General features: G+C 36.2%; 1 protein-coding gene across 1 annotated transcript; it reads right to left on the bottom strand.

Moving 5' to 3' along the window:
- Positions 1–3,371: 3,371 nt before the first annotated feature.
- Positions 3,372–3,554, bottom strand: LOC122903991 (60S ribosomal protein L39-like). The gene has a single exon (XM_044244500.1). The coding sequence runs from the start codon at positions 3,525–3,527 to the stop codon at positions 3,372–3,374; it is 156 nt and encodes a 51-aa protein (XP_044100435.1). The 5' UTR covers positions 3,528–3,554.
- Positions 3,555–19,635: the final 16,081 nt, after the last annotated feature.

Genomic DNA, 19,635 nt, shown 5'->3' with positions numbered 1-19,635 from the left:
GGTATTGTGAATTTAACTAAGCTTCTAACTGCATTTTCTGTCTTCTTCTCTAGTAACATTTTTTTTGGAGGGGGGTTCTCTTTCTCTCTCTCTCTCATTTCTTCCTTTCTTTTTCAGGCTTTGGCATTCCCCTTTTTTCACTAGGGCCCATTAAATCATTTCCTTTGCATGTGTAGATATGATGATTATTACCATTCTGTCTCCATGATACCTGTCTCTGCCCCTTGGTGGTGATAACTGATAAGAAAAAGGTATTGAGGGGCGCCTGGGTGGCTCAGGTCATGATCCCAGGGTCCTGGGATCGAGCCCCACATCAGGCTCTCTGCTCAGCAGGAAGCCTGCTTCACCCCTCTCTCTGCCTGCCTCTCTGCCTACTTGTGATTTCTGTCTGTCAAATAAATAAATAAAATCTTAAAAAAAAAAAGAAAAAGAAAAAGAAAAAGATATTTTCCTTTCAATTCCAAAGAAATTCTCTGCTTTGCATTTTGTTAACCCATATATTAATTTCATTCTTCCAATTAACTAGTTGTTGGATAGACCTTTTAAAGCAATGGCACTATCTTAAGATGGTATCTTTCCTATTGTTCAAGATAGTATGTATCAGCTTAAGTTTCTTTTAGATTCAGGTCCAAATTAATCAGTATTTACTTGGGTTTGCTTCACTGTTTTTGATATAGACTCTTGTTTTGTGATTTTACTTGTCAATTATTTACTTATACTATACTTAATATTTTGGGTTAGATTTTTTAAAAAGGAGGGAAAAAACAATCTTATTGTGTCAATTTGAAATAGAGGACATGAAAGGATTCTTAGCACTACTTTAACTTTTGGATGGACAGGCTTTCTACCTTGACAGCAGGTCATTCTGTGATCTGAGGCATGTTCAGAGATTTCTGACAGGTTAAAAATGCCCCAATTGTGCCATGCTTGTGGTAGCAGCAGCATGTCAAGTAGGCCAAAGGAAAACTATTCAGAAATATATTCAGTTAAATATTTTAAAGAACCTTATTTCTTCAAGAAATCCTGAGTAAAACAAATCCCAGTGGGAGTCTCTTGGCTTACCTATTAAGGCTATTAATAAATATAGATTCCAGGACAGAATTGCCTTATGGCTACAATAAGTGACTGTGGAAACACAGATTCCCATTGACATCTGGTTGACCTAATTCTCCTAGTTTATAAAAGGGGATACTGAAAAGAATTTCCAAGAGCTGAATATCTCTTCATACACCTCATAACTATTTCTCTGAACTTCATCATGTTAATGATTTTTAATTGATTAAAATTATATATTGAAGAAGATTTTATTACACTGACACTTATTTAATTTTTTTTATAAAATTGTGCTCTTTCTTATGTTAAATGATTCCTTTTAATTAATTTATTAATTTAACTCCAAAAATATGGAATTTTTTTATTTTCTCAGAGGCAAGTATTTCACATATTTCTTTTTTTTAATTGGATCTAGATCTTATGAATTTCACATTTGTATTCCTAGGCTAAACAAAATTTTAATACATAGTTATAAAAGATCTGATTGAAGAAATGCTGAACAGTGAGAAGTATGTGAGCGGGAAAGGCATGGTCAGAACCATCTTTCCCTGGCCCTGAGGAAGAAACCAACTGTCCAGTCACAGTGGGTCGAGGCATGAAGCAAATTTCTCTCTCATTTTATAGAAGTGTGAGGGATATAGCTTAAAGATTCTCTTGACAGGGTCAAGTATAAAGGCGTTATTATCCCAGGGGGCTCTAAATATTGAGATGGTACAAATCTTACCTGATCAAGGAACTGAGACACGAGATACTATATTGCAGATTTGTGAAAAGACCTGCAGTTTATTGTTCAAGGAGACATTCCAGGCAGACCTGAGATCACCTTATTAAACACATTTTAGAGTCTTTACCCACACATGGGTCAATATTTTGTATAACTTAGAATGTTTTCAACTGCAGATGTTAGAAATCCATATAGAACTACCTGAAACTTCCAAATAGAATGGGCCAGATAACAGAAGAAATGTAGCAGTTTCAAGAATTATTATAACTTTGAGGAACCTCAAAAGAAAGAACCAAGAATTCAAGATAACATCAGCTGACATCAAAACTGAGGAAGGGTAATTTCCAAAGTCAAGGGAAATGTGAATCTTTCCATAAGACATGGCCAGATACCGAAGAGGTAGGCTTCACATCCCCATTGGGGTTATTGAATTCTCACCAAAAAGTATCTCAACATCCATTATGTTAAATTCTAAATAGTAAAACATATTTAAGTATATCACACCTTTTCTGGCTTGCTTAAGAAATTATAATAAACTTATAATAAATTATAATATTAATATATAATATTATAATAAAATTATAATATACTTGATAAGACATTGATGGTAGTTGAAATGAATAACTGTTTCCCTGACTGAAGATTTCTTTTAGAAGATATGAGAAACATTGCTTTCAGGAGCTGAAAATTGGTAAAATGTTAGAATAAAATTATTTTTACTATGTTTATGAGCTACCCAACATGAAACAAGTATCCTTAGCACGTGTGTAGTATGATCACTGAAAGTATAATGGTAGACATGTTGCCGGCAAATCTACAGCCGATCCTCAGAGCAGATCATCAGTAGTTAATGTCAGTTACTAAGTTGATGGCGAATGAGTTTATGGTGACAAAAAATGTTTTAGGGCCACAAGATAAGGTTCTGTTGGGAAAGGGATCAATCAAGGTTAAGAGTTTCATGAAGTGAAAAGGCTATGGAAATGAAGTAATCTGGGAATAAAAATCAGGCCTAAAATAAATTATTTCTATATATATTCTAGTACCTTATGCAGACATTTTATTTTTCTGTTGGCATATTAAGATTAAAGATTAAGAAATTTCAGGGATTCATTCTTATTTGACTATGTGTAGGTTTGTAATTGTGGGCAAACTACTTATTCTGTCTTTATATTGTGGGGCTCTCCTTTAACATCCCAAACTGCTCACCTTCAGAATTTAGGGGAAAAGCAAACTGTAACTTAGAGGGAGACATCCTCTTTAATTTCCCTTCCTCCAATCTATGATATAGAAGGATACCCTTGGAAGACACAATCTGCCCTGAACCCTGAGCATACTCCGTAATTTTCGTTACTACACAGGGCGTGATGACTTTTTTGTTTGTTTGTTTTTTACAGTTCAAAGGCCTCACGTTTATTACCAAACCAACCCACTGGTGCAGAGCTATAGTAACAGAAAAATCTTTCACTGATAAATGGTATTTATTGGCCAGGCAGAAAGGTGTTTACAGGGTGATGGAATAGAACACATGATCCTCAAGTAGCTTAATTAAATACGTGGTGCCAATTAGGTGTGTCCTCGCGTGATGTGGGACGCCTTACAGACCCAGCTTGGCTCTCCTCCAGTGCCTCCTCTTGGAGTTGTACCTGATTTTATTACCAGTTTTCATACGAATCCACTGGGGAATGGGACGATTCTGCTTTTGTTTCTTGGCCAGGAATCGCTTGGTCCTGAAAGTCTTGTGAGAAGACATGGTCAATTAACAGCACGCAGCACACAGCAGGATGGCGGCGAAAAAGAGAAAGCATAACTTTTGATCTGGACTTAAGGGCAGCTGGAGGGGTTAGGCAACAAGAGCAGGCTTGTTTTCACTCACAGGGAAACTAATGAATTCCCCAGTCCAGGGTTCCTATCCAGAAACACTGCCCACTGTGTGAGCAGGATCCAAGATGGGTCTCTGTGTTGCACGTGAGGGATGAAGAAGCAGCATGAGCATCAAGCTGACATTCCAGCTACAGCTTCTCACTTGAGTAATAAAGTGTTTGTGTCTGACTCAGGAATTTTGTGTCTTCATGAAACTATGTGTGTCAAGCTAGTTTGTTAGCTTACACGTGGGGTAAAATTTCACTTATTCACACCCTTCATAATTGACAGACACATCTTGCGGTGCTGAGGGGTGTGTGTGTGTGTGTGTGTAATCTTTTTTCATGAATATATATTCTCAGAACAATTTCTGAAGAGCACATAGCATAACCGGAAAAGAAAAATGATAAGACAAAATGAGGACAGTAGGATAAAATGATGTGTTTATAAAAGAAAAAAAGAAGCATTTGGAAAGAAGTTAGCATTTGAAAAAATCTAGAGGTACTGTCTGTGAGTTTGCTGCCTGGCTCCAGTGGGGGGAAAACTGTTAACTACAAATCAACATGGTTTTTAGCTCCATATATTGAAAGACAGATCACAGCCCTGTGATGACCCCATTGCAGGCTATTGTTGACCAACGCAAATCACTCTGATGTCAACTGGTGAGAAGAGTGATGAGCCGTCCTTAATCAGCACCAAGTACAAGTAAAAATATAGATAATACATGCAATCAATGGTTCATATCTATAATGAAATAAAATCATCTCTTTCAAATTGATTTATTTTAGAGGTAGGAACTTAGCACTTTAAAATGATTGCTAGAGGGAAAAAGTAAACATACTCTATAAATCCATTTAATATCCTTAATATTAGCTATTTATAAGTTGATAAATTTAACCTGTGATCATGAAAGGAATAAACATGGTTAGATTAGTTCAAGAAATGTATCACAGGAAAAGATAAATAATACTATGGTAATATATCTTATGAAATTAGAAAACAGACAAAAATTTTCAAATTATCATGAGTAGCATAAAAACATTGATTATATTACCAAGTAAGAGCAGAATGAAACTGTCATAAGTCAATGATCTCACTCTGATAAGCAAGAGATGCTGGATAAATTATAAAACCATAGGTATTAAAAAATCTTAGAAGGATCAAGGACTAATGGGAATAAAGTTCTACAGAAGGAAGTAATCTTATCAATGAGCTGAAAATCTAGAGCTATATCTGGAGCCATTTACCAACTGAGTGAAAGCTGGAGTCTGAGAATGTAGGCTTGTCTAATGACAAAGATGCTACTAGACGACATAGAGGTGACATGAATGAGTAGGATATTAACTTAATGATAGTAGTAATTGGACAAAACAAAAAGGAATATAAGCAGAAAAATGCCAGTTCTAGACATAGAATAAGAGATTACTAAGCAAACTGGTTCAAATAAAAAATAATTATACAAATATGATATATTTTTAACTGAAAGATGAGAACTATATCAAAACATCTGGAAAATGGCAAAAATGATTAGAGAATAAATTTATGAAAGCAAATATTTGAAAAGACATTACAACATTAAATAAATCAATGACCTAAATTTCCAGTTTTAGAAACTGGAAAAAAACAAATCAAACATAAATATTAAGTGGATATAAGGAAATAATAAATAGTAAAAACAGAAATTAATTGCATATAAATAAATTTTAAACAGAAAAATTAAAAAGTGAAAAACTGACCCTATGAAGCAACTGATATAATTAATAGACCCCTAGCAAACTGCTTATGAAAAAATATAGAAAATATATGACTACAAATATGAATACAAAGAATGTCATCACATTAAAAAGGCAGTAAGAGCCTATAATAATGATTTTTGCAACAATCAATACGGCAAACTGAGTGACATAGGCAGTTTTCAAAAACAAACACAACCTACTAAACATACAGTAAAAGTAAAAAATCTTATGCAGTCCAATCTCAAGTAAAGAAATCGATTTCTGGGGTGCCTTCGGTGGCTCAGTGGGTTAAGCAACTAACTCTTAATTTTGGCTCAGGTCACGGGGCACCTGGGTGGCTCAGTGGGTTAAAGCCGCTGCCTTCGGCTCAGGTCATGATCCCAGGGGCCTGGGATCGAGCCCCGCGTCGGGCTCTCTGCTCCGCGGGAAGCCTGCTTCCTTCCCTCTCTCTGCCTGCCTCTCTGCCTACTTGTGATTCCTCTCTCTCCGTCAAATAAATACAATCTTTAAAAAAAAAAAAAAAATTTGGCTCAGGTCATGATCTCAGGGTCCTAGCATGGAGTCCAACTTTGGGCTCTGTACTCAGCAGGGAGTCTGCTTGAGGACTTCTCTCCCACTCCCTCTGCCCCTCCACCTGCTCATTCTCTCTTTCTCTAAAATAAATAAATACAAATCTTTTTTAAAAGTACAGAAATCAATTTTAATATTAAAGGACTTCTTGCAAATGGACTATACTCCCAGATTATTTAACTTGTCAATTGTTCTCTAATCCATAGAGAGATATCTTCAATCCTACACTAACTCTTACGAAGACTAGAAACAGAGAGAACATTTCCTAAATCCATGGGATCACTATAATCTTGATTCCAAAACCTGACAAGAATATTTTAAAGAAAAGTATATTATAAACAGTATTTTCATGAATATTTAGCAAATTGACTCTATTAGTACATAAAAGAGAAAAACATGAGAGAGTTTTTCTGAAGGAGGGTTTACTTTAACAGTTTAAATCAATTCATATAACTCACCAAAATACAGAAAACATTTCTGCAAAAGATTTCAGAGAAAAGTTTTGAAAAAGTCAGTGAAATTAATAGAAAACCCCTACAAAATAATATATGTTCATTATTCATTCTTAAATCTTATTTAGTTATTGAATTCTTTATATATAAGTTATTTATATATTTTTAGTATTAACCCTTTATTAGATAAGAATTTATACAACTCAACACCAAAAATCAAGAAATCTGATTAAAAAATGGACAAAGGACTCCCCCCCGCCAGAGGACATTTAGATGGCTAACACACATGGAAAAATGCTCAATGTCACTAATCATCAAGAAAATGCAAAATGCAAAATAAAACCATGATGAGCTATCACCTCACATCTGTCAGAATGGCTAAAATAAAAAGGACAAATAATAACAAGTGTTGGCGAGGATGTAGAGTAAAAGAAATTCTCATCCATTATTGGTGGGAATGTAAACCGGTATAGCCACTGTAGAAAACAGTACTGATATTTCTTTAAAAAATTAAAAATAGAAATACCATACGATCCAGTAATTCCACTACTGGGCATTTACCAAAGAAAATAAAAACCCAATTCAAAAAGATATACTCACTCTTAAGTTTATTGCAGCATTGTTTACAATAGCCAAGATATGGAAGGAGCCCAAGTGTCCACTGATGGTCAAATGGATAAAGGAGATGTGGGTACATATATAATGGAATATTACTCATCCATAAAGAATATCTTTCCATTTGCAACACACATATACATATATGCATATATATGTGCATATATATGCATATACTTGGATATATAATGGATATATAATGGAATATTATATTATTATATATACATATATAATGGAATATTACTCATCCATAAAGAAGGATTTCTTTCCATTTGCAACAAATAAATGAGTGTATAAGTACGATGCTAAGTGAAATAATTTAAACATAAAGACAGATACCATATGACCTTACTTATATGTGGAATCTAAAAGTCAAAGCAAATGAACAAACACACAAAAACAGAAACAGACTCTCATAAATAGAGAAAAACCCAGTGGTTGCCAGAGGAGAGGGTGGGGACATAAGTGAAAAAGATAAAGGGCATTAAGAGACACAAACTTCCACTTGTAAAATAACATGGAGATAAAAAATATAGCATAGGGAATATAGTCAACAATCTTATAATAATATTGTATGGTGACTACACTTACGGTGAGCACTGAGTAATGTATAAACTTGTCAAAACAATGTGTTGTACACCCGAAACTAATATGACCTTTTATGTTAATTATATTGCAATAATAATTTTAAAATCTTAGTGAAATAAGAGTTGAAAGAAATGTAAATTTCTTTTTTTTTCCAATTTATTTATTTTCAGAAAAACAGTATTCATTATTTTTTCACGACACCCAGTGCTCCATGCAAGCCGTGCCCTCTATAATACCCACCACCTGGTACCCCAACCTCCCACCCCCCCGCCACTTCAAACCCCTCAGACTGTTTTTCAGAGTCCATAGTCTCTCATGGTTCACCTCCCCTTCCAATTTACCCAAATGTAAATTTCTAATAAGTATATTAAAATATTGAGGTAAGAAATTTGGTGAAATATCAATGATGAAATATTAGATATTAAAAATGATGCAAGGGAGAATATTGTCACTACATCTATACATAATTTTACTGATGATCTTAAGGTAAGAAAAAGAGTTAAAAAACATGATGATATGAATGTATAAAAGAAAACTCTATTTTCAGGTGATATAAATGTATATGTAGAAATTCAGGAAGAATTTATAATCTATTAGTAAATTAAGTGAAAACCTGGATTCAGTGTCAGTATATAAGAATATATTGTATTTCAATATTACAGAAAAAATGAATTTTAGAAATACCACGAAGGACTTGTCGGTGGTCAGTCGGTTATATGTCTGTGTTTGACTCAGCTCATGATCCCAGGGTTCTGGATTCAAGCATCGTATTGGGCTCCCTGCTCAGTGAGGAGCCTGCTTCTCCCTCTCCCTCTGCCTTTCCCTCTTGCTTGTGCTCTCTCTCTCTCTCTGTCAAATAAATAAATAAAATTTTTAAAAAATAAAAATAAATAAAAATAAAAAATATCATCAGATATACTAGAGATACTTGGAGAGGGATATTCTATGACCATAGCTTGGTAGACTCTATCTCATAGGTGTCAGTTCTTCCCAAATGATCATAGTATCAAAATAAACTCATTCAGTACCTATGGGAGTGTGTAGGGGCTTGTGTGGTGTGTGTGGCATTGTAGGAAGTATGTGTGTGGCTCGGTGGTTATTCTAAAATACAGGAAAATGCAAAAGGTGAAAAGGAAAGGTGAATTTTGAAACCCTGTGTTCTCATAGAAGCCTCCATACAAAAGTTTATCTACCTTTACTCATAGTTGTCTAAACCTGGGTTAACCACAATGTCTTTTACGATGTGAATGGATAAGCAAAGTTCGGTAAATCCAAACCGTCAACTATTATTCAGTGATGAAAAAGAATAAGCAATCCTGCCATGAGAAAAACCTTAGCATTCATATTCCTAAATGAGAGGAGCCAGTTTGGGAAAAACAAAAAACAAAAAACTACTTTTGTGTATTTCCAGTTATACGATGTAGTGGTGTGATTCCAGTTGTACGGCAAGGTGGTAAATAAAAGACTGTAGAGACTATGAAAAGATTATGATCGTTAGGGGCTGGGGGGCAGGGATGGCTACCTGAAGATACCGGCGGATTTTCAGGGCAGTCATTATTCTGTATGATACTATACCGATGAATTCAAGATAGTATGCATTTTTCAAACCCATAGAACAGTAGAGCACAAATTATTAACTTTAATGTAGGCAAGGTTTAAAACTTGGGGGATCTCTAGAAAGAATGCTGTGACAAGAGAATGTGACTCAGCAAACCATATGAAACCACCACACTGAAAGAGATGGAGGAAAGGGTTGACCTAAATGTCTTTGGAAATGAAGGTAAGACTCAAGGCAAAATAAATTGCGCATTTACACTGTGCTCCAGCTGATGAAACGTTTCCCGCAGAAGTATTTGTGAATGATTCGGATACTGCTATGAATGTATATACAAGAACAGAACAATGAGGTAAATTGGTGGCAGGTTTCTAACCTGTAGGAGGAAGGTACAATGATCTGTGAAGTAATAGATAGGAGTTGGAGACCCCAAAATGACATCAGGTTTAGGTCAATATGGACACAAACAATTAGATGTAGAAGCATTTTATATGTGTGTTTATGCATGGGTTAGTATGTGCATACGTATTTTGTGTTCTATCTGTTGAGAGAGCCTCAGGTCAATGACACGTAGAGGCAATATGCATGCCTCACACCCAGATCTCAGTTTCTAATACTATTTGCCAATAAAAAGAACCACGGATCATTGGAGAAATGGTTGATTTTAGGATGGAGTCAAGAAATATGCAAGTTGAGTCCAGGGCATGTTAGTACAATAAATATTCGTAAGCCCATAGTGTAAATATGTGATTGAATAAATTAAAAATGATTAAATAAATGACTGAGTAAATTGGCACATGGGAAAGAAAAGGCAATGTCCTCATGGAGAATAATCACAGATAAAACATGTCAACACTCTGTCTTCAGGAAGAGTGCAAGACTGCACGTAACAACTTCCTTCCAAAGTGTCCAGTGAGGAAAGAGGATAAAGACAAACTGAGGGTTTTGGGGTGGGGTGGGGTGGGTGAACCTGTTGGTGGCTATTGTGGAGGGCACGTATTGCATGGAGCACTGGGTGTGGTGCATAAGCAATGAATTTTGGAACCTTGAAAAATAATAAAATAAAACTAAATTAAAAAAAAATCATTTTGCTGCCAGAGGAACCTGGCACACATTTGTAAATCATGCTAATATCTGCTCTGGAAACAATTCCATGAAAATGGGACTGATCCCCCGTGATCTTCCACCTGTCAACCCACAACTCCAGGGTTATTGCAAGAGGAACATTAGACAAATTCCCACAGTGGGCATCCTAGTAAATACTTGACCAATCCTCCCCAAAACTATCAGGGACATAAAAACATCAAGAGAAGTCAAGAATCTACCACAGATGAAAGAGATCTAGGAAGATATGACGAGAGATGATATTCTGGATGGAATCCTAGAATATAAAAAGGACAGTAGGTAAAACTAAGGTTATGTGAATGAACTCTGGACTTCAGTTAATAATGACATGTTGACATTGGTTTATTAAATCATAACAGATGTACCACGCTTACGTAAGACATTATACTAGTGGAATCTGGGAGTAGTGCAAACTTTGTCACAAAATAGTTTATTAATAAGGAAAAAAATACCCCTTGACATCTTTTGTCTTTTTATCTATTTTACTTTATATTAACATAACTGTGCTTGGCTTCTAGGAACCTGACAAAATTCCATTAGCAAGTTGACTGAGCCAATAAGTACTCTAAGTACATGATTTTCCCTCTTGATGATCTGATATGCATCAGGGGAAACCGTCCTAAGAATGTTGGTTGCTTCCTTGGCAGGTTTTTGGCATAAGCTTTCAGGGAGGGAGTGAAGTTAAGAATTCTTGTCACTGCAGATTGACTGTTTTAAGGGGAATTTTTACTTTTAATTTTATTTGTAATATCGAACAAATTATTTTTTAAAATTATGTATCATGTATGAATGTTAATTATAATAATTTATATAATCTCTGTGAGGTATGTTAATTGTATGTATTATCTCTTTTTTGTGGGAATATCATGACAAGTGTCACAAGACAGCTAAAATAGTCAAGGTTATCCATCTATCTATGATGTATCTATGTCTATCTCCATCTACCTACCTCTCTATTCACTCCCTGTGTATTTGTTTTATCTTTCTATCAATTTATGTATATGTGTCAATACTTGATGATCATCTAATGTAACATTTAAAACATCAACAAAATAATTAATTGAAAATAAGTAAACCCACATTGGTAGGTTGTTATGTTAAGCAAATAATAATATATTAAACAAAGTAAATAAAACAGAGGCCTTAGGGAACCTGGGTGGCTCAGTGATGAATGTCCAAGTCTTGATTTCGGCTGAGGTCATGATCTCAGTGTCGTGAGATGAAGCCCCTCCGTGGGCTCTGCACTCAGCATGGCGTACGCTTGAGATTCTCTTTCTTTCTAAAATAAATAAATAAAATCTTAAAACAACAACAGCAGAGGCCTTATATACTGCTGGCACTGTGTGGCTGAAATTAAGTTTCTAGGCCTTCTCATTTGCTTGACTGGGCTGAAGGCAATTGTTCCATTCTCGTGCTGTGTTGAGAACTATCACAGGGTGAGTTTCGGACTGGAGATTGTTTTAAAACTGTATGATATTTACATATGGCTGTCTTTTGGAGAAATAAAATATTAGGCCATATCAGTCAATGTCCCTAAGGCCCTAGCATGTGCTAGTACACTTCTATCTGCCAATATTAGCATTTACCTGAGGGTTTTTCCCAGAGTGCTTGGAAAGACCCTTGGCTCATGGCATGGTAGACAGAGGCATCCAGGAACACTATTGTTTGAATATCCTGGTGCCTTGCACTAAACCAGCATAACTCTGAGGAACATGTTTACATGGGCTTCTGGAGCTGACCCAGCTGAATTAATTTTCAATGGCCACCAGTATAAATGCCTCATTAACACACCTTTGTCGGCTGCCTTCTGTTCTCTGGCCCACTTCCCAATTTCTTTCTTTCTTTTTTTTTAATTGTATTCGGCCCTCAGTTTTTGCTGTGGTGTTCGGTGATTCATTAGTTATGTGTAACACCCAGTGCTCATCACAGCACGTGCCCTCCTCAATACCCATCACCTGTTACCCCCTCCCTGACCCTCTTCCCCTCTGAAACTCTGTTTGTTTCCCGCAGTCCGTAGTCTCTCATGGTTCTTCTCCGTCTCTGATCTCTCTCCCTTCAGATTCCCCTCCCTTCCCTTATGGTCCTCCATGCTACTGCTTATGCTCCACATATGAGAGGGACAACATGATAATTGTCTTTCTCTGCTTGATTTACTTCACTTCATATAATCCTTTCCAGTTCCATGGTTGAAGCAAATGGGGAGTCTTCATTGCTTCCCGATTTCTTAACCTCCCAAAGAAATTACTGCCACTTAGATCCTTGTCTCAGAGTCTGCTTATAGAAAACTATGGTATTGGGGCGCCTGGGTGGCTCAGTGGGTTAAGCCGCTGCCTTTGGCTCAGGTCATGATCTCGGGGTCCTGGGATCGAGTCCCGCATCAGGCTCTCTGCTCAGCGGGGAGCCTGCTTCCCTCTCTCTCTGCCTGCCTCTCCATCTACTTGTGATTTCTCTCTGTCAAATAAATACATAAAATTAAAAAAAAAGAAAACTATGGTATTTACACTCTCCTAAATTTAAGTCTACTCTGAGCATCATCAGTAATATGACAACTAATACATTGAAACTTGTTAACACAGTACAATAGCTATCCTCTAGAATTGTATAATAAGACTTGAGAGGTCTTTCAGGAAGAGGGACTCCGTAGACAAATACAAATTTGTCATTGTCTATGACCATCATCCTTGGTCTGTACATATTGCTGCCTAAATCCAAAGCATACCTTAAATAATTACTTTAAATAATGTGTACATAAACATTCATGTAAAGTCTCATATGTAGCCTGGCATTCCTTAAACCAAAGTAGTACTTACAAGCCAGAATGAGACGAATATATATACTGCACACTTACATAGGTATAAATAGTCCTTGAATTAAAATAATGTAATTGTACTTCAATTTCCAAAACAATTTTCACTGCAGAACATCTATAATTAAAAATTTTAAAATAGCTACATATACAAACAAGATCACATTATTTTATAATCTGCTTTTCTATTAAAATCAATTTAAAAATTCATATCAACTGATACCTCAATTATTCATAATGTAGAATACATTAAGAATACTATCTTGGATAGTTAGTTAGTGATTTATTATTGCAAGTTATTTAGATCATGTTGTATTTGGGTCTTCTAAATAGTTCTGAAAACTACTTTGTGATAAAATGAAAACATAAATTATTTCCACAGAATATTTGTGTCAAAAGTAGCACATATTTCTTTTTTTTTCTAATTTATTTATTTTCAGAAAAACAGTATTCATTATTTTTTCACCACATCCAGTGCTCCATGCAAGCCGTGCCCTCTATAATACCCACCACCTGGTACCCCAACCTCCCACGCCCCCGCCACTTCAAACCCCTCAGATTGTTTTTCAGAGTCCATAGTCTCTCATGGTTCACCTCCCCTTCCAATTAACCCAAAAGCACATACCCTCAACAATGTCCATAAGCCTACCCCTCTTCTCCCAACCCCCTTCCACCCAGCAACCAACAGTTTGTTTCATGAGATTAAGAGTCACTTATGGTTTGTCTCCCTCCCTATCCCATCTTGTTTCATGGATTCTTCTCCTACCCACTTAAGCCCCCATGTCGCATCACCACTTTCTCATATCAGGGAGATCATATGATAGTTGTCTTTCTCCGCTTGACTTATTTCGCTAAGCATGATACGCTCTAGTTCCATCCATGTTGTCGCAAATGGCAAGATTTCATTTCTTTTGATGGCTGCATAGTATTCCATTGTTTATATATACCACATCTTCTTGATCCATTCATCTGTTGATGGACATCTAGGTTCTTTCCATAGTTTGGCTATTGTGGACATTGATGCTATAAACATTCGGGTGCACATGCCCCTTTGGATCACTACGTTTGTATCTTTAGGGTAAATACCCAGTAGTGCAATTGCTGGGTCATAGGAGAGTTCTATTTTCAACATTTTGAGGAACCTCCATGCTGTTTTCCAGAGTGGTTGCACCAGCTTGCATTCCCACCAACAGTGTAGGAGGGTTCCCCTTTCTCCGCATCCTCGCCAGCATCTGTCATTTCCTGACTTGTTGATTTTAGCCATTCTGACTGGTGTGAGGTGATATCTCATTGTGGTTTTGATTTGTATTTCCCTGATGCCGAGTGATATGGAGCACTTTTTCATGTGTCTGTTGGCCATCTGATGTCTTCTTTGCAGAAACGTCTGTTCATGTCCTCTACCCATTTCTTGATTGGATTATTTGTTCTTTGGGTGTTGAGTTTGTTAAGTTCTTTATAGATTTTGGACACTAGTCCTTTATCTGATATGTCGTTTGCAAATATCTTCTCCCATTCTGTCAGTTGCCTTTGATTTTGTTAAATGTTTCCTTTGCTGTGCAAAAGCTTTTGATCTTGATGAAATCCCAATAGTTCATTTTTGCCTTTGCTTCCGTTGCCTTTGGCGATGTTCCTAGGAAGATGTTGCTGCGGCTGAGGTCGAAGAGGTTGCTGCCTGTGTTCTCCTTAAGGATTTTGATGGATTCCTTTCTCACATTGAGGTCCTTAATCCATTTTGAGTCTATTTTTGTGTGTGGTGTAAGGAAATGGTCCAATTTCATTTTTCTGCACGTGGCTGTCCAATTTTCCCAACACTATTTATTAAAGAGGCTGTCTTTTTTCCATTGGACATTCTTTCCTGATTTGTCAAAGATTAGTTGACCATAGAGTTGACGGTATATTTCTGGGCTCTCTAGTCTGTTCCATTGATCTATGTGTCTGTTTTTGTGCCAGTACCATGCTGTCTTGATGATGACAGCTTTGTAGTAGAGCTTGAAGTCCGGAATTGTGATGCCAACAACTTTGGCTTTCTTTTTCAATATCCCTTTGGCTATTCAAGGTCTTTTCTGGTTCCATATAAATTTTAATATTATTTGTTCCATTTCTTTGAAAAAGATGGATGGTACTTTTATAGGAATTGCATTAAATGTGTAGATTGCTTTAGGTAGCATAGACATTTTCACAATATTTATTCTTCCAATCCAGGAGCATGGAACATTTTTCCATTTCTTTGTGTCTTCCTCAATTTCTTTCATGAGTACTTTATAGTTTTCTGAGTATAGATTCTTAGCCTCTTTGGTTAGGTTTATTCCTAGGTATCTTATGGTTTGGGGTGCAATTGTAAATGGGATTGACACCTTTATTTCTCTTTCTTCTGTCTTGTTGTTGGTGTAGAGAAATGCAACTGATTTCTGTGCATTGATCTTATATCCTGACACTTTACTGAATTCCTATACAAGTTCTAGCAGTTTTGGAGTGGAGTCTTTTGGGTTTTCCACATAGAGTATCATATCATCTGCGAAGAGTGATAATTTGACTTCTTCTTTGCCGATTTGGATGCCTTTAATTTCCTTTTTTTGTCTGATTGCTGAGGCTAGGACTTCTAGTACTATGTTGAATAGCAGTGGTGATAATGGACATCCCTGCCATGTTCCTGACCTTAGTGGAAAAGCTTTCAGTTTTTCTCCATTGAGAATGATATTTGCGGTGGGTTTTTCATAGATGGCTTTGATGATATTGAGGTATGTGCCCTCTATCCCTACACTTTGAAGGGTTTTGATCAGCTGTACTGTGTCAAATGCTTTTTCAGCATCTATTGAGAGTATCATGTGGTTCTTGTTCTTCCTTTTATTGATGTGTTGTATCACATTGACTGATTTGCGGATGTTGCACCAACCTTGCAGCCCTGGGATAAATCCCACTTGGTCGTGGTGAATAATCCTTTTAATGTACTGTTGGGTCCTATTGGCTAGTATTTTGGTGAGAATTTTCGCATCTGTGTTCATCAAAGATATTGGTCTGTAGTTCTATTTTTTGATGGGATCCTTGTCTGTTTTTGGGATCAAGGTGATGCTGGCCTCATAAAATGAGTTTGGAATTTTCCTTCCATTTCTATTTTTTGGAACAGTTTCAGGAGAATAGGAATTAGTTCTTCTTTAAATGTTTGGTAGAATTCCCCCGGGAAGCCATCTGGCCCTGGGCTTTTGTTTGTTTGGAGATTTTTAATGACTGTTTCAATCTCCTTACTGGTTATGGGTCTGTTCAGGCTTTCTATTTCTTCCTGGTTCAATTTTGGTAGTTTATATGTTTCTAGGAATGCATCCATTTCTTCCAGATTTTCAAATTTGTTGGCGTAGAGTTGCTCATAGTATGTTTTTATAATAGTTTGTATTTCTTTGGTGTTAGTTGTGATCTCTCCTCTTTCATTCATGATTTTATTTATTTGGGTCCTTTCTCTTTTCTTTTTGATGAGTCTGGCCAGGGGTTTATCAATTTTATTAATTCTTTCAAAGAACCAGCTCCAAGTTTCGTTGATTTGTTTTATTGTTTTTTTGGTTTCTATTTCATTGATTTCTGCTCTGATCTTTATGATTTCTCTTCTCCTGCTGGGCTTAGGGTTTCTTTCTTGTTCTTTCTCCAGCTCCTTTAGGTGTAGGGTTAGGTTGTGTACCTGAGACCTTTCTTGTTTCTTTAGAAAGGCTTTTACCGCTATATATTTTCCTCTCAGGACTGCCTTTGTTGTGTCCCACAGATTTTGAACCGTTGTATTTTCATTATCATTTGTTTCCATGATTTTTTTCAATTCTTCTTTAATTTCCCGGTTGACCCATTCATTCTTTAGAAGGATGCTGTTTAGTCTCCATGTATTTGGGTTCTTTCCAAATTTCCTCTTGTGGTTGAGTTCTAGCTTCAGAGCATTGTGGTCTGAAAATATGCAGGGAATGATCCCAATCTTTTGATACCGGTTGAGTCCTGATTTAGGACCGAGGATGTGATCTATTCTGGAGAATGTTCCATGTGCACTAGAGAAGAATGTGTATTCTGTTGCTTTGGGATGAAATGTTCTGAATATATCTGTGATGTCCATCTGGTCCAGTGTATCATTTAAGGCCTTTATTTCCCTGTTGATCTTTTGCTTGGATGATCTGTCCATTTCAGTGAGGGGAGTGTTAAAGTCCCCTACTATTATTGTATTATTGTTGATGTGTTTCTTTGATTTTGTTATTAATTGGTTTATATAGTTGGCTGATCCCACGTTGGGGGCATAGATATTTAAAATTGTTAGATCTTCTTGTTGGACAGACCCTTTGAGTATGATATAGTGTCCTTCCTCATCTCTTATTATAGTCTTTGGCTTAAAATCTAATTGATCTGATATAAGGATTGCCACTCCTGCTTTTTTCTGATGTCCATTAGCATGGTAAATTCTTTTCCACCCCCTCACTTTAAATCTGGAGGTGTCTTCGGGCTTAAAATGAGTTTCTTGGCGGCAACATATGATGGGTTTTGTTTTTTTATCCATTCTGATATCCTGTGTCTTTTGATTGGGGCATTTAGCCCATTAACATGCAGGGTAACTATTGAGAGATATGATTTTAGTGCCATTGTATTGCCTGTAAGGTGACTGTTACTGTATATTGTCTCTGTTCCTTTCTGATCTACCACTTGTAGGCTCTCTCTTTGCTTAGAGGACCCCTTTCAGTACTTCCTGTAGAGCTGGTTTGGTGTTTGCAAATTCTTTCAGTTTTTGTTTGTCCTGGAAGTTTTTAATCTCTCCTTCTATTTTCAATGATAGCCTAGCTGGATATAGTATTCTTGGCTGCATGTTTTTCTCGTTTAGTGCTCTGAAAATATCATGCCAGCTCTTCTGGCCTGCCAGGTCTCTGTGGATAAGTCAGCTGCCAATCTAATACTTTTACCATTGTATGTTACAGTCTTCTTTTCCCGGGCTGCTTTCAGGATTTTCTCTTTGTCACTAAGGCTTGTAAATTTTACTATTAGGTGACGGGGTGTGGGCCTATTCTTATTGATTTTGAGGGGCGTTCTCTGAACCTCCTGAATTTTGATGCTCGTTCCCTTTGCCATAATGGGGAAATTCTCCCCAATAATTCTCTCCAGTATACCTTCTGCTCCCCTCTCTCTTTCTTCTTCTTCTGGAATCCCAATTATTCTAATGTTGTTTTGTCTTATGGTGTCACTTATCTCTCGAATTCTCCCCTCATGGTCCAGTAGCTGTTTGTCCCTCTTTTGCTCAGCTTCTTTATTCTCTGTCATTTGGTCTTCTATATCGCTAATTCTTTCTTCTGCCTCATTTATTCTAGCAGTGAGAGCCTCCATTTTTGATTGAACCTCATTAATAGCTTTTTTGATTTCAACTTGGTTACATTTTAGTTCTTTTATTTCTCCAGAAAGGACTTTTATGTCTCTAGAGAGGGTTTCTCTAATATCTTCCATGCCTTTTTCAAGCCCGACTAGAACCTTGAGAATTGTCATTTGAACTCTAGATCTGATATTACCAATGTCTGTATTGCTTAGGTCCCTAGCCTTCGGTACTGCCTCTCAGACACATGGAGAAGAGCCAACCTATTCAGCAGACAGAGGGTATGTCTCTCAAACAGCTAAAAGGAAGTGGGTAACTCAGGTTAGAGGGAACTTAGACACTCAGTACTTCTTAGAACAAGAGCCTTTCTTCTGTTCTTTCCTAGTTATGTTAGTATCCTATGTTACAAAGTGAAGATGAATTTTTAAATTACTTAATCTTATTTTAAAATGCAGTAGAGGTTTGAAAATATACTCTATTTAAAGATTAATTTGGGAAGAATTTACCCATCCGTAGTATTAATTCTTCTTCATTCTTCCCATAAAAGAATAAGACAGCCTCTCCTTCTATTCAATATTTATCTGTGTCCCCAAATGGTATTTTTTGATATTTTCACCTTAGTCTTGCATAATAAACGGTTCTTCCTAATTTTTTGAAGTATTTTTACACTAGTATGATGAAACTCTCAATTTTTCATTGCTTTACCACATATACTGCTGACTATGATTTTTACTCTTGTCATTTTCTAACTAACTTGTTTTTGTTTTTATACTTCCAATGTTTTGAGTAGATTTGTTTGAATTTTCAGTTAGAAAATGTCTTCTCTGGCAAATAATGATAATGGTGCTTGCTCAGTTTTGATGAACACATTTAATTACTTTTTTCATACTTGATTGCAATGGCTAAAATCCAAGAAAAAAATGTTCTGTAGTGATGAAAATGAATCACCTGGACTTAAAGCTTTTAATGGTGAAGCCTAAAGTGTCTCAGCCTTTTTAATGCATGTTTGCGATTGACACGGTGCCATACCAAAGAAGTAAAGTTATATTATTTTTATACTGATGTTTTATAATGACAGTTGTTAAATTTTCAACTTGACTTGACTTGTCAATTTTAAATTTGACTTTCTAAACATAATAAACAAAGAAGTTTCCCAAATTATCTCCCTGTTTTAAATGTATTAATTGATTACTATATGGTTACTCTTGAAGTCTTTTAATACATTTTATCATAC

This window comes from Neovison vison, chromosome 4 (assembly GCF_020171115.1).
Source record: "Neovison vison isolate M4711 chromosome 4, ASM_NN_V1, whole genome shotgun sequence".
Lineage (NCBI taxonomy): Eukaryota > Metazoa > Chordata > Mammalia > Carnivora > Mustelidae > Neogale > Neogale vison.
Note: the sequence above shows the minus strand (reverse complement) of the source record. Positions and strands in the feature narration are given on the sequence as shown.